General features: G+C 47.8%; 2 protein-coding genes across 2 annotated transcripts; both read left to right on the top strand.

Moving 5' to 3' along the window:
* The first annotated feature begins 611 nt into the window (after positions 1 to 611).
* On the top strand, positions 612 to 2,109 carry FFAR1 (free fatty acid receptor 1). Its single transcript, XM_078146352.1, has 2 exons — positions 612 to 839; positions 1,102 to 2,109. The coding sequence occupies exon 2, from the start codon at positions 1,185 to 1,187 to the stop codon at positions 2,100 to 2,102; it is 918 nt and encodes a 305-aa protein (XP_078002478.1). The 5' UTR covers positions 612 to 839; positions 1,102 to 1,184; the 3' UTR covers positions 2,103 to 2,109.
* A 147-nt stretch (positions 2,110 to 2,256) lies between these two features.
* On the top strand, positions 2,257 to 5,638 carry FFAR3 (free fatty acid receptor 3). Its single transcript, XM_020977487.2, has 2 exons — positions 2,257 to 2,347; positions 4,010 to 5,638. The coding sequence occupies exons 1-2, from the start codon at positions 2,338 to 2,340 to the stop codon at positions 4,978 to 4,980; spliced, it is 981 nt and encodes a 326-aa protein (XP_020833146.1). The 5' UTR covers positions 2,257 to 2,337; the 3' UTR covers positions 4,981 to 5,638.
* Positions 5,639 to 13,934: the final 8,296 nt, after the last annotated feature.

The following is a 13,934-nucleotide window of genomic DNA, read 5'->3' as shown; positions in this document are numbered from 1 at the left end:
GACAAGAGCCACTGAGGCATGAGGAGAAGCCAGAATGACTCATGTTGAGAGAGGCCAGGGGGTTTGGCAAATATGGACAGCCCCCCGCTCAGCTCCTAACCGAGCTCCCTCTGCCTTCCGGCTTTGACCCCCTCCCAAGGTCTCCTTTCCACCTAGATGAGAGTTCAACTGTCGTTCTTCCTAGTCCCCTGCTTTCCCCACAAACACTCTGTGGCCCACCTAGAAGCCAGGAGTCGGGCCATAGTCCACTCTCCTGCTAGGCTCGAGGCACTGGGCCCTCAGGTTCCAAGCCCTCTCCCTTGGCTGCTTCTCCCCTCCCCCCAGCTGATGCCCCATTAGCTGCTCACTCAGGCTGCAGGGTCGCCTTTAGTTTATGGCCCTGACCACCCCTCCCTCTGCTCTTGCCTCTTGGCTCTCTGACCAACTTCAGCCCCTGAGGGTTGATCCTCAAGGCTCAGAGACATCTAGCAGCTTCGAGAAGGTGAGTGCTTTCTTTCTGCCCCCCTTCCAAACTCAGCATTCCCCAGCAGGAGCTCGGGGGCCCTTGTTCCCCATCGGGGCCTCCTCCCTCCTACCCTTTTCCCTCACCCTCCCTGTCCCCTAATCTCTGTTACTCCTCAGGACATGCCCAGAGGTCATTCCTCTCTCTTCTCAGCACCTAGTTTCCCCTTACCTGGGCCCACTCCCGTTTTTCCTGGTCACCTCTCCCTGTTTCCCAGAGGTACCTACACGACCCTCTTACAACTCTACCTTTGTTTCCAGAGTCGCTCTCCTCCACTTTCCCACTGTCCTCTGGGCAACACAATTGCCTCCCAGTACCTGCTCTCCCAATGGCCCAGGTGAGTATCAGCACCCACCTCCTCTCTGTTTACGGCTCAGCCAGCTGCCAAGAGATTGAGTCGGTTGGGGGTTGGGGCTCCACTCAGGGGAAGCTGCTGGCTATGTGTCTACGCCTCTGACTGTGAGCCATCCTTAGCTTCTGCCTGCATTACCTGAGATCATTAAGAAATAACTGCACTTTGTACTTCTACAAGTACTTTGACTTGGAATTCTGGGGGCCCGTTTGATCCTGACACATGGATCGTTCTCTTCATTTTAAAGACCACACGCTAAGGCCCAGAGAGTGTGAGTGGTTCCCCAGGTCACACAAGAAGGGCTGGTGGAGGAGAGGCCCCCAGGACCCCATGCTCCCGCTTCTCAGCCTCATGGACATCCCGCTGGAACTGTCCTTTGCCCTCTATGTTGCTGCCTTTACACTGGGCCTTCCTCTCAATGTCATCCTCCTCATTGAGGCTGTGTCCCATGCACGGCTCCGCCTTACCCTGAGCCTCATCTACACCCTCCATCTGGCCTGTTCTGACCTGCTGCTGACTGCCTCCCTACCCCTGAAGGCAGCCGAAGCCCTGGCAGGGGGAGCCTGGCCTCTCCCAGCCTCACTCTGCCCAGCATTTGCCTTGATACATTTTGTCCCACTTTATGCTGGGGGTATTCTTCTGGCCGCCCTCAGTGTTGGCCGTTACCTCGGAGCGGCCTTCCCATTGGGATACCAAGCCACGCGGAGGCCCTGTTATTCCTGGGGTGTTTGTGTGGGGATCTGGGGACTGGTCTTTTTCCACTTGGGGCTGGTGTTTGTACTGGAAAGTCAGGAAGGCCAGGAGAACATAACCACATCCCTGGGAATGACTGTTCCAGTCAATGGCTCCCTCATCTGTTTGGAAGCCTGGGAGCCAACATGGGCTGGCCCTGCTCATCTCAGTATTTCGCTTCTGCTCTTTTTCCTTCCTTTGTCCATCGCTACCTTTTGCTACGTGGGCTGCCTGCGGGCCTTGGCCTGCTCAGGCCTGAGCCGGAGCCGGAAGCGACATGCTGCCCGTGTGGCCGGAGGCACGCTGCTCACTCTGCTGCTCTGCCTGGGGCCTTACAATACTTCCCACATGGCCTGCTTTGTGAGACCAGAGGCTGGCAACCACTGGAGGAAGCTCGGGTTGATCATGGGGTCCTGGAGCTCTGTGCTCAACCCACTGGTGTCCGGGTACTTAGGGAACAAGGCCGGCCGGAGGCGTGGTACCGTAGGGACTCAAGGTGGGACATCCCAGAAATAACAGCCTCTGGGCAGCAGGGGTATGGGACCAGAGGGTCCTGGGCATCTCCTCAAGGCCAGAGGGAGCTCCCAGGTCCTGAGGCACCAGGCCAGCAGGGACCACAGCTCAGCCTCAAGGGGACTCGCCTGCTGGCTATTCTCTGCCCGTCCCACCGGGGATTGAGCTTCAGCCTCCTTTCAAATCACGAAGAGCCCATGGAGGAGGCAGAACCTGACAAACGGGAGAAGAGCCTGGCATGGAAAGAGGTAACCTTGGGGGCAGCTAGGTGGTGCAGTGGATAGAGCACTGGCCCTGGAGTCAGGAGGACCTGAGTTCAAATCCAGCCTCAGACATATAACACCTACTAGCTGTGTGTCCCTGAGCAAGTCACTTAACCCCACTGCCTAGCCAAAAACAAAAACAACAACAAAACAAGAGGTAACCTCCTCCCTTGAGACCATTTGACTGTTACCCCTTGGTCCTTTCTCATTCACCTCAGACATGCACAGAAACACTTTGGGGGGAGGGAGGAGGTGAGGAGTGGGCACAGCCTCATAGCCAGGACAGGAGCCTTTGAGGGGGCCCAAATGGGCATCAGCTCTGACATCCTCAACACACCATCATCCAGCCTCCAGAGCTGGCGGGGGGTGAGGGGTGGGGTGGGGGGGGAATGCTTCTTACCTTCTCAGGGTCTGACTCTAGACTCAGACAATTCTAAATTCTAGCAAGTTTTCTTCCTTGTTTTCTGGAATCTATGTCTGCCTCTTTGCCTCCCTGACTCCTCGCTCCTGGAAGAGCCACGGGGAACAGGTGTTGACCCTCTTTCACGTGACAGCCCCTCAAGTACCTCGAGATAGCTATCATGCCCTAATAGCCCCTGCCCTCAGGAAGGACTTGGGAATGTGAACTCTAAGCAGAAGATGGAAGGTGGGAGAGGACAAGTGTCACTGGAGAAAGCCTCCAGGAGAAATGAGAAAGTGAGAGGAAATGCACCAGACAGGGTGTCCTCTCATGTGGCCACCAGAGGGTAGAAATAATGGTGGCAAGAGTAAGATGCTTTGGCCACTACTGGGAGACAAGGGGAAACAATCCCCTAAGACAAGGGGAAATGGTCTTGGAGAGCAGGGGGACCTGAGCACAATGGAATAAGTCTGAAGTTTTCTGCTCTTTTCAAGAATCAGGTGGGAGCATCTGTGACCTAAGCCCCTGAAAAGTGTCCCTTGGGGGAGTCCATTCAGGCCATGGACAAAGTCTCTCCACCCTCCCCAGGAGGGCTCAGACTCCGAGCTCTGAAATTTGACTGCCTGTTTGCATATTTCCATCTCTCAGTTTAAGAGATAAAGTACCTCTTGTATTGCCACTGAACAGTGACCTCACTGCTCAGTGTTTATGGTACCCAAGAGATAAGTAGCTAAGCACCCTGCCTGCTCTGACAGTCCTAGTGGAGGGAGGGGACACTCGGATGCTGGAAAGGAACAGGCTGGGGCAAGGTGAGTAGGGGAGCACGAGGGGAGCCCCTGGAGGAGGGACAACCCTGGACAGCTGGGAGGACTAAGGATCAAGGGAAGCAGAGAAGGGGCAAAAAAAGAGAAAGCACGTTCTGATGCCTTGAAGGAGAGGAGAGAAAAGTAAGTTTTCACAGAAACAGTTTACAAGGCTAGTGAAGGGAGCATGAAGGTAGGGAGGGGGATGAGAGATCGGAAGCTACAGAAGATCATAGCACTGTAGGATCATAGGTTTAGATCGGGAAAGGACTTGGGAGTCCTTTCCCTTCGTTTTACATGTAAGGAAACTGAGGCACAGAGAGGTCGGGTGACTTGTTCTTGGCCACACAGCTCTAAGCGGTCTTCCTGATACCAAGTCCAGCATTCCATTTGTTACCCAGAAGGCTTTTCCACTCTGAATCCTTTTCTTTCCCTCCCCACCAGACACCACCATGGACAAGAACGCAGTTGAGGGCTACTTCCCTGGCAGCCACTGGCTCTACTTCTCTGTCTACCTCTTCACCTTCCTCACTGGCCTTCCCCTCAACCTGGTGGCCCTGATTATCTTTGTGGGTAAACTGAGGCGTCGCCCTGTGGCTGTGGATGTCCTTCTGCTCAACCTGACCATCTCTGACGTGCTCTTGCTAGTTTTCCTGCCCTTCCGGATGGTGGAGGCAGCAAGCAGCATGTACTGGCCTCTGCCCTTCATCTTATGCCCCCTTTCAGGCTTTCTTTTCTTTACCACCATCTACCTTACCTCCCTCACCCTCACAGCGGTGAGTGTGGAGCGATTCCTGGGGGTGGCCTACCCTCTGTGGTATAAGACGCAGCCACGAGCTGGCCAGGCTGGCTTGGTCAGTATTGGCTGCTGGCTGTTGGCAGGCGCCCACTGCAGCGTGGTCTATGTTACTGAACATTTGGGGGACACTTTCCAAAAGCAAGAAACCAATCGGACTTGCTACCTGGATTTTAGGGAAAACCAGTTGGCCATTGTGCTGCCTGTCAGGCTCGAGATAGCCATGGTCCTCTTTGGGGTCCCGCTGGTTATTGCCAGCTATTGCTATGGTCGAATGGTGTGGATCCTGAGCAAGGGGGGCAGCTGGAAGAGGAGAAAAAGGGTGGCAGGGCTGCTAGGGGCCACCATGCTCAATTTTCTACTCTGCTTTGGCCCGTACAACGCATCCCACATCGTCGGCTATATCCAGGGCAAGAGTCCCAGATGGCGTGGGTATGTGCTGCTGCTCAGCACCCTGAACTCCTGTGTTGATCCCCTGGTCTTCTACTTCTCGTCATCTGGCTTCCAGAGGGACTTCCACAGGTTGTTCAGGAGTGTGATGGAGGCTGCAGGTCTTTGGGGAAAAAATGGGTCAGGAATACAAAGGAAAGGACAGGAGAAGGAACTGTCCAATAGCTAAAAGAGGGAACACGGAGTCAAGGCCATGGAGTGGGAGTGAAAGATGGGGATAAGAGGGCGAGCTGAGCTCTCTGGCAAAGGAAGGCACTGCTAGGGCTAGAGGGGCAGGGATGGGATAGAGTAAAGTGGGTGGGAGATGGGAAATTTGCAGGGAGGAGCCCACTGGGGATACAATTTTCCTATAATTTTAGGAATAACTTGGCACAGACCAGCCAAAGTGTGTTGATCTGAGGGGGTCAGACATAGTCGGCTTTTAAAGGAATCTTTTCTCAATTCCCACTTGTGGCAAAAATCCATTGTTTCCATCCATTTCTGGGAGGGGGCAGGGTGGAATAATTAATAGGGTGCTTTGGGGCCTTTTGAGGGGGGGTAAAAAGACAAGAACAGCAACCTGGAAAACTGTCCAGTATCTTAGTATTGGGAAAAAGGGTATTTCTAGAGTTTGTCACTGACTTGGGTGGAGGGTTAGCTCCATATAGGCAGTACCACCTGTTCCCTCCTGGTGCCCCTGTAGCCTCCAGGGATGTGGGAGAGAACCCAGCTCCCCAACTCATTTTTTCAGTGAGTTTCTGCTTCTCCAATGAAATCCAGATCCTCATTAACATTTATGTAAAATCATAAAAGCTAAATTAAACAAATAAACTTGGTAGAGAGAGTAACTGAGAATGATGTCTTTCTTCCTTCCCCAATTTATGTAGGAGGTTTGAATAGGGGTGGTGGTGGAAGTAAAGGAATAGAAGGTAAAACTACTGGGCTCTGAGAGAAGATAGAATGAAGGGCTGGACATCAGAAACTGAGGCCAGAGTTGACTAACTGGCTTGGCCCAACGATCAAGAGGTGGTAAGCACTGAAGGTGGGATTTGAACTCAAGTTCTCTGAGTCCAAGCCAGCTCATTTTCCCGTTGTAGCCCACGGCCTTCTTCCATCCAATCTACCCTGACCCCCAACCTCCCATTCATGCCTGGAGTGCACACCATTCTCCCCTCTACCTCTTTAAAGCATACTCCACGCCAGGTCATCTATGAGGCCCTCCTTGGCCCCTTAGCCAGGAAGGCTTCCCCTCAGTACATGTATTTATTTTGTATTTACTGTGTCTGCATTGTTTCCCTTGGGAGAGAGAGAGAGTGCAGGCTCCTCCAAGGTAGGGAATGCTTTGCATCTTCAGCCCGGCCACTAGGTGGTGCCATACTGCACAGAATGCCAGACCTGGCATCAGGAAGACTCATCTCATCTGGCCTCAGACGCTTCCAAGCTGTGTGACCGTGGGCAAATCATTTCACCCTGTTTGTCTCAGTTTCCTTATCTGTAAAATGACCTGGAGAAGGAAATGGCAAACTACTTCAGTATTTCTTCCAAGAAAACCCCACATGGAATCATGAAGAGTCAGACATGACGAAAACAAATCCCCAGCACCTAGCACAGTGCCTGACATTGTTATCCTTCATGCTAGAAGAGGATTGTAATGACATTACTATGCTGGGGTCAAGGTACAGTGTGTCTGACTGCGGCTGATTAGGTCACTAAGAGCTCAGGAGGGCTCTGCCACGGGTCAAGCACAACCAGTCCACATGAACATTTGCAGTGGAGATGGCTCTAAACCTTGTTTCTTTTGAGTTGCTGTAATTGTTTTACTCCTAGAGCACAGCGCCTTCTCTGATGAGGGCATGCCATGCTGGGTGGTCCTGTGTCTCCCATGTCTCACAACCAATTCCAAAGTTCTTCAGAGAGACCTTGACAATGTCCTTGTATCACTTCTCCTGACCACCATGTGAGTGCCTGCCCTGTGTGAGTTCTACGTAAAACAGTCTTTTAGGCAAACGTCCGTTTGGCATTTGAACAACGTGGCCAGTCCATCAGTGTTGCACTCTCTGCAGTAGAGTTTGAATGCTTCGCAGTTTAGGTGGAGAAAGGACCTCAGTTTCTGGTACCTTATCCTGCCAGGTGATCTTCAGAATCTTCCCAAGATAATTCAAATGGAAGCGATTCGGTTTTCTGGAATGGCACTAGTATACCATCCAGGTTTCACAGGCATACAACACTGAAGTCAGCACAATGGCTCCATAGACCTTCACTCTGGTAGTCAGTCTAATACTTCTTCTCTCCCACACTTTCCTTCGGAGCCTCCTAAACACTGAGCTAGCTCTGGCAATGTGTGCATCAACCTCATTATCAATGTGTACACCCCTGGAAAGTATACTGCCAAGGTAAGTGAACTTATTCACAGCATTTGAAATCTCTCCCTTTGCTGTAACCAATGGTTCCCAGTATGGATGGTGCAGCAGCAGTGGCTGGTGGAGCACCTGTGTTTCCTTTTTCTTAATTGTTAGGCCAAAATTAGTACAAGCACAAGTACAGAATCAGTCTATACTTTGTTGCATCTCAGTGTCAGAGGCTGCATTGAGTGCACAGTCATCTGTGAACAAAAAATCATGCACCAATTCTCCCTCCACTTTGGTCTTGGCTTGTAGTCTTTCAAGTTAAATAATTTACCATCAGTGTAGTAGCTGACCTTGATGCCGTTTTCATCTTCATTGAAGGCGTCTGACAACACTGCTGAAAACATCATGTTAAAAAGCATGGGAGCAAGCACACAGCTTTGCTTTACTCCACTGGTGACCGGGGAAAGCTTGAAAGCATCACTGATTATCTGTGCAAGCATGATGTTGTGAAACTAATACACAATTGATACATGGTAAGTAGGTACTTAATACATGCTGAATTGATTTATGTGGAATCTCTGCCAGTAGAGAGCAAGAGTTAGGGAAGGCAAGTATGGGAGGGAGACAACCATTGGAAAGGGCTGTTGGTCTGAACTGTAAGGCTCAGGGAGAATGGCAAATCTAGGGGGAAAATGAGAGGGAGTATCAGTGCATCACAATTCAATTTAACAAGTATTTATCAACTGCCTACTGTATGCTAGGCACAGGAAGAGAAGGTAGCTTTGGCAACCTTGAAAGATGTGTCTCTGAGCGATGGGGGAGGAAATCAGATTGTGAGGTGTGGAGAAGAAGCAAAGAAGGAGATGTGATCCATGTAGGCAGATTTTTCTAGGGTTTTGGCTGTGAAAGGGAGAGATACAGAGCCCTAATTTGAGGGGATGTTATAGTCAAGTGAAGGTTATTTTTAAGTATGTGGGAGATCTGGGCATGTTTGCAGGCATCAGAGGAAGAGTAGCACATCAAAAAAGACTAAAGGTAAGAAAGAAAGAGGGGATAATCTAAGAGGCAAGCTCCCAGAGGAGACCGAATAAGAAGACATCCAGAGAGCAAGTAGAGAGATTGGCCTTGGCCTTGACCTTGGCAGGAACCACCTCTTCACTGGAGACTGGAGGGAAGTCAGTGGTTGGGGCTAGAGTACCAAAGAAATCAGACAACTTCATATCAAGAAGAGAAATGTCATTAGCTACCAGCAAGCCTATTCCCTAACTACTAAATGCTGAAACAAGTTGGTATCTATGTGGAAGACAGGAAGAGGGAAGGCTTAAGAGGGATGACATGTTTGGAATAACAAAAGGTCCAGAATATCAAGGGAACTAATGAAAAGAAATGCAGGGGAAGATGGACCAGCCATTCCAGATCTTAAATTGTATTATAAAGCAACAATCATCAAAACTGCTTGGTACTGGCTAAGAAATAGAATGGTGGATCAGTGGAATAGGTTAAGTATGCAAGACACAGTAGTCAATGACTCTAGTAATCTATTATTTGATAAACCCAAAGACCCCAGCTTCTGGGATAATTACTCACTCTTTGACAAAAACTGCTGGGAAAACTGGAAAAGAGTATGGCAGAAACTAGGCATAGACCCAAATCTCACACCATATACCAAAATAAAGTCAGAATGGGTTCAGGACTTAGATATAAAGGCTGATACTGTAAGCAAACTGGGAGAGCAAGGAATAGTTCACCTATCAGATTTATGGAGAACATAAGAATTCATGACCAAACAAGAGATAGAGAACATTATGAAAAGCAAAATGGATAACTTTGATTACATTAAATTGAAAAGTTTTTGGACAAACAAAGCCAATACAACCAAGATTAGAAGGAAGGTGGAAAATTGGGAAAGAATTTTTACAACCAGTCTCTCTGATAAGGGCCTCATTTATAAAATATATAGAGAATTAAGTCAAATTTATAAGAATACAAGCCATTCCCCAATTGATAAATGGTCAAAGGATATGAACAGGCAGTTCTCAGATGAAGAAATTAAAGCCATCTATAGTCATAGGAAAAAATGCTCTAGATCACTATTGATTAGAGAAATGCAAATCAAAACAACTCTGAGGTACCACATCACACCTATCAGACTGGCCAATGTGACAAAACAGGAAAATGATAAATGCTGGCGAAGATGTGGGAAAATCGGAACACTAATGCATTGTTGGTGGAGTTGTGAAATGATCCAACCATTTTGGAGAACAGTTTGGAACTATGCCCAAAGGGCTACAAAAATGTGCATACCCTTTGACCCAGCAATAGCACTTCTAGGTCTATATCCCAAAGAGATCATACAAATGGGAAAAGGACCCACATGCACAAAAATATTCATAGCAGCTCTTTTTGTGGTGGCCAAGAATTGGAAATTGAAGGGATGCCATCAATTGGGGAATGGCTGAACAAGTTGTGGTATATAAATGTAATGGCATACTGTTGTGCTATAAGAAATGATGAACAGGCTGACTTCAGAAAAACTTGGAAAGACTTGTATGGTCTGATGCTGAGTGAAGTGAGCAGAACCAGGAGAACATTGTACATAGTAACAGCCACATTGTGCGATGACTAATATTGCTAGACTGAACCTTTCTCAGCAATACAAGGATCTAAGACATCTCATAAGGCCTCATGATGGAAAATGCTATCCATAGAGAAGAAAGAGCTATGGAGTTTGAATGCAGATCGAAGCATATTTGCTATTTTTTTTTCTTCTGTTGTGTTTTGTTTCCTCTTTCTGGTGGGTCCTCCTATTGGTTCTAATTCTTACTTACAACATTACTAATGTGAAAATGTTTAATAGGAATGTATATGTATAGCCTATATCAGATTGTGTGCCGTCTTGGGGAGGGAGCTTGTGAGGGAGTGGGAAAAAACTTTTAAACTCAAAAGCTTATGGAAGTAATTGTTGATAATTCAAAATAAATTAATTTAAAAAAGTAAGAGAACAAGATGTTCTCTACTCAAAAAAAAAAAAAAGAGGGACGACATGGTTAGGACTTTGCTAGCTCCCTCTCCTTTCCTTCAAGCGTAACCAGGTGCTCACGTTCACAGTATGTATTAGAGTCAAGAGACTGGGAAGAAGCCGGGGGAATGCCAGTGTCTTGCAAATGAAACAAGATTTTAAGAGTCTGGGATGAAAAAATAGACTGCAGCTTATGCAAGACATTGTGTCCTTTCTCTCCCTCCAGAGTTTTTGGAGGGAAATTTATGAAGTTAAGAAATGCTACAAGAATCACTTCCTGTCACTCTCTGGCAGAAGAGGGAAGGATATGGAGGTCAGAGGAAGTTTTTTCTGGGGAACCCAAGGTGTATTCTCCCCCGAGATATGCAATAATTCATATAGTAGCTCGAGCTTAGTATTTATCCCAAAGCACAGTCAATAATTGTTCTTAATGATATTGATATGGAGAACTAGAGACACCTCAGGTCTAAGGAGGCAACTGGGTGGTGTGGTGGATAGAACACTGGGCCTAGAGTCAGGAAGATCTGAATTCAAATGCAGCCTCAGACACTTACTAGATGGGTGACTCTAGACAAGTCACTTAACCTTTATTTGCCTCAGTTCCTCACCTGTTAAGTGGGAACACCCTGGAGAAGGAAATGGCAAACCACTCCAGTATCTTTGCCAAGAAAATCAATATCCATGGAGTCACATAGAATCAAACGGGAAGCTAGGTGGCGCAGTGGATAGAATGCCTGGCCTGGAATTCAGAAGACTTATCTTCCTGAGCTCAAATCTGGCCTCAGACGTTTCCTAATTGTGTGACCCTGGGCAAGTCACTTAACCCTGTTTGCCTCAGTTTCCTCATCTGGAAATGGCAAACCACTCGGTATCTTTGCCAAGATAACCCCAAATGAGGTCACAAAGAGTTGGACAAAACTGAAAACAACTGAACAACAACAAGTCTAAGGGGCACGAGGGTCTGGGAGAAGGGGAGACTCCTGACTCCATTCATTTCTCCCCAAACAGAATGACTTCACAGACTTTCACTTCCCTTGACTTTTTAATCTATGTCTTGTCTTTCCTCACTGGTGCCTCCTGAAAGCACCTGGCCCTTTGGGTCTTCCTGCCCCCACCCACTTCCTCCTGCTCAGTTTCCCATTGGTGAACCTCTTGCTGCTAACTTTCTGAAGAATTGGAGGCAACAGTTGACTTCCACTGGTTCTTGCCTGAGATAAGGCTGTGTCCTCATTGGCTCTGACTTCTATACATTCCTACATGTGTAGGAGGCAGCAAAGTGGGGCAATGGAAAGAATGATGGAGCTAGAGGACCAGAGGACCTCGGCTCGGTTGTTCAAATTTCTCCATCTTGGCCTCAGCCCTTCCTTTGATATTTGATATGATCTCAGCTTGTGCTGAGCCTTGAGGGATGGGCTGAAGACCTACAGAATGGGGGGGGTCTTGCTTTTGAGACCCTGGGAAAGTGAGGCTGATGAGGCAACAAATGAAGAGGAAGAAAGAACCAGGGAGAAAGTGTGGCAACTGGAGCCCAGATTTCTAACCCCCACCTATCAGACACTTTGGTAAGTATTCCAGTTACATCTTAGTCCTCATTAGCATTTATGTAAAGATCCTAAATGCTAAGTGATTCCATAAACTCGATGGAAAGCAACAGAAAATAGTCTCTTCTTTCATTCCCATGCCTAGCCCATAGTTCCACACTTTAGAAAGGCTTGTCCATGAGAGAATGAATTCCCATTTATCCACAAGGTTTCAATATTGGGGGAAGAAGACTTTGAATCACAGATTTGAATGGGAGGGGAGCCCAGAAGTGTATGTAGTTGGTCCAAGTACCTCACTGGATAGGTGTGGAAGCTAAGTGACCTAGCCCAGGTGACAGAGACAGTGACCAGCACAATGGGGAGGCAAACCCAAGTTGTCTGACTCAGAGCCTTCTCCTCATGTCAACATATTGCCTCTTTAAGGAGAGCAACTGAAGAGAAAGAAGGGCTGGAAAATAAGATGCCTCCATCCTAGAAAGACCTGGGAAGCATTTCCCCTGGCCAGGCAGCATAGATGGAGTGCTGGGCTAAGAGCTCTGATCCTGCCTCTGATCCTTCCTGACCCTTCTTAACCAGAGTGTTCCACTGGCCCTCCTGTGGTTTGGGGAGTAGGTGGGGGTCAGTTTTGGGGGAGGCCACGGACCAAGGGTGGCACAAGATGGACAGGCATGGATGGATTGCAATCCATATCAGTGAAGGAAATGACCAATTGAATGAGATAGATAAGATGCTCTGCAACCTAGAAATGGCTCTTTGTCAATGATTATTACCATTTCTCATGGTTATTGTGGAGTAGGGGCCATTCCCTGATCAACGTGATGAGCCTACTGGACAGTGAGTGTTTACTCAGACTCCTGGATGGCCACGCTTCTCCCCGCAGGGTGACACTGGCACCTTGCTGAGGACAAAAGATAGCCCCTGAATGAGGGCAAGATCATGCAGGGTTTTAAATGCCAAACAGAAGAGTTTATATTTGGCCCTTGCCACAAATTTCAGCTTGATTTATTGCTTCGATGATTATCTAGACTTAAGGACATGATGGATAAAATGTTAATAATGCAGACTAAACTTTTTTTTTAAAAAAAAAAAGCTCTGTGAATTGGTAGAGAGCTGGCTCTTAAACATTTGCCTGCACATCCCCTACTCATCTCAAACACACAGTACTCTATCTTCCTCCTCCAAGTCTTTGGACCTGCTGTCCCCCTTCTTGCAATGCCATCCCTTCTTACTTCCACCTCGTAAAATCTTTCCAAGATCAGTTCAAGGCCTTTTCTGCCCTCCCGCCCCAAATCCCAGCTGCTGGTAGCCTCCCCACCCAAACAAACACCCTGTCTGTATTTTGTATTTACTTACATATGTGTATATGCTCCTCCCTCCATAAAATGAAAGCTTTGTGAAGGCGGGGACATTTTTATTGTATCCCCACTGCCTAGCACATATTATATATTTCATTAATTCAATAAACCTTGATAAAGTGTTTAACATATACCAAGCACCGTGCTAAGTATTTAATAAATATTTGTTGATTGGCTAATATAAAAAGGCGAGTCATAGAATTGATCAACCCTTTGAGGACTCCTTTTCTCTTGTCTTCAAGATTCTGAGATGGCAGGAGAGCCAAAAGTGGATCGGTATCCTGGGAAAGGGGTACACTGTCCCTTACCCTCACTGACACCCATAAATGGCTGCCCTGGGACAGGAGCATTTGATCATCCCATGGGCCTTGAGGGTGTTTGTGGACACTCATCTCTTCTATGGAGGAGGTGGGATTTTGATTTCCTAGTCATGGTGGTCTCACCATTCAGTCTTTTAGTCATAAAAGGGAGATTTCTTGGGCAGTACCAATTGGGGGAACTGTCTCTTGAAAAACTCCAAGTTTGAGAGTTTGGGAATCTGGTCTTTTAGAGAACAGAATGATGTTCCTAAGCAGAATGCCTCTTATAATGAAAAGTTTGTCCATTGGCCCCATAGCTGGGGGATTAATAAGAAGCTAAATCTACAATATGGTGGAGCAGAACCCCTGGCCTTTACTTCACACTATTATCATTAGTTATTTAGACAGTACAGGCTTGCCTGTCCAGTAGTCCCCCAATATGCTTGCCTTCTGGGGAAGTTCAAACCACAGGATGGCACTACAAGTTTGGGAGAAATTTTGTAGAAGCCTGTGGCTGCTGTCCCCCTGGCAACCTCAAGTTTCATTCCATTTTTTGTGTCAATACCTTGAAGGTTTCTAGGG

The sequence above is a fragment of the Phascolarctos cinereus genome, unplaced genomic scaffold (assembly GCF_003287225.1).
Source record: "Phascolarctos cinereus isolate Bilbo 61053 unplaced genomic scaffold, phaCin_HiC Scaffold_726;HRSCAF=1367, whole genome shotgun sequence".
NCBI lineage: Eukaryota > Metazoa > Chordata > Mammalia > Diprotodontia > Phascolarctidae > Phascolarctos > Phascolarctos cinereus.
Note: the sequence above shows the minus strand (reverse complement) of the source record. Positions and strands in the feature narration are given on the sequence as shown.

Bases quoted from the DNA above. Each gene is read 5' to 3' on its own strand.
- FFAR1 (XM_078146352.1), top strand. From the start codon at position 1,185: ATGCTCCCGCTTCTCAGCCTCATGGACATCCCGCTGGAACTGTCCTTT.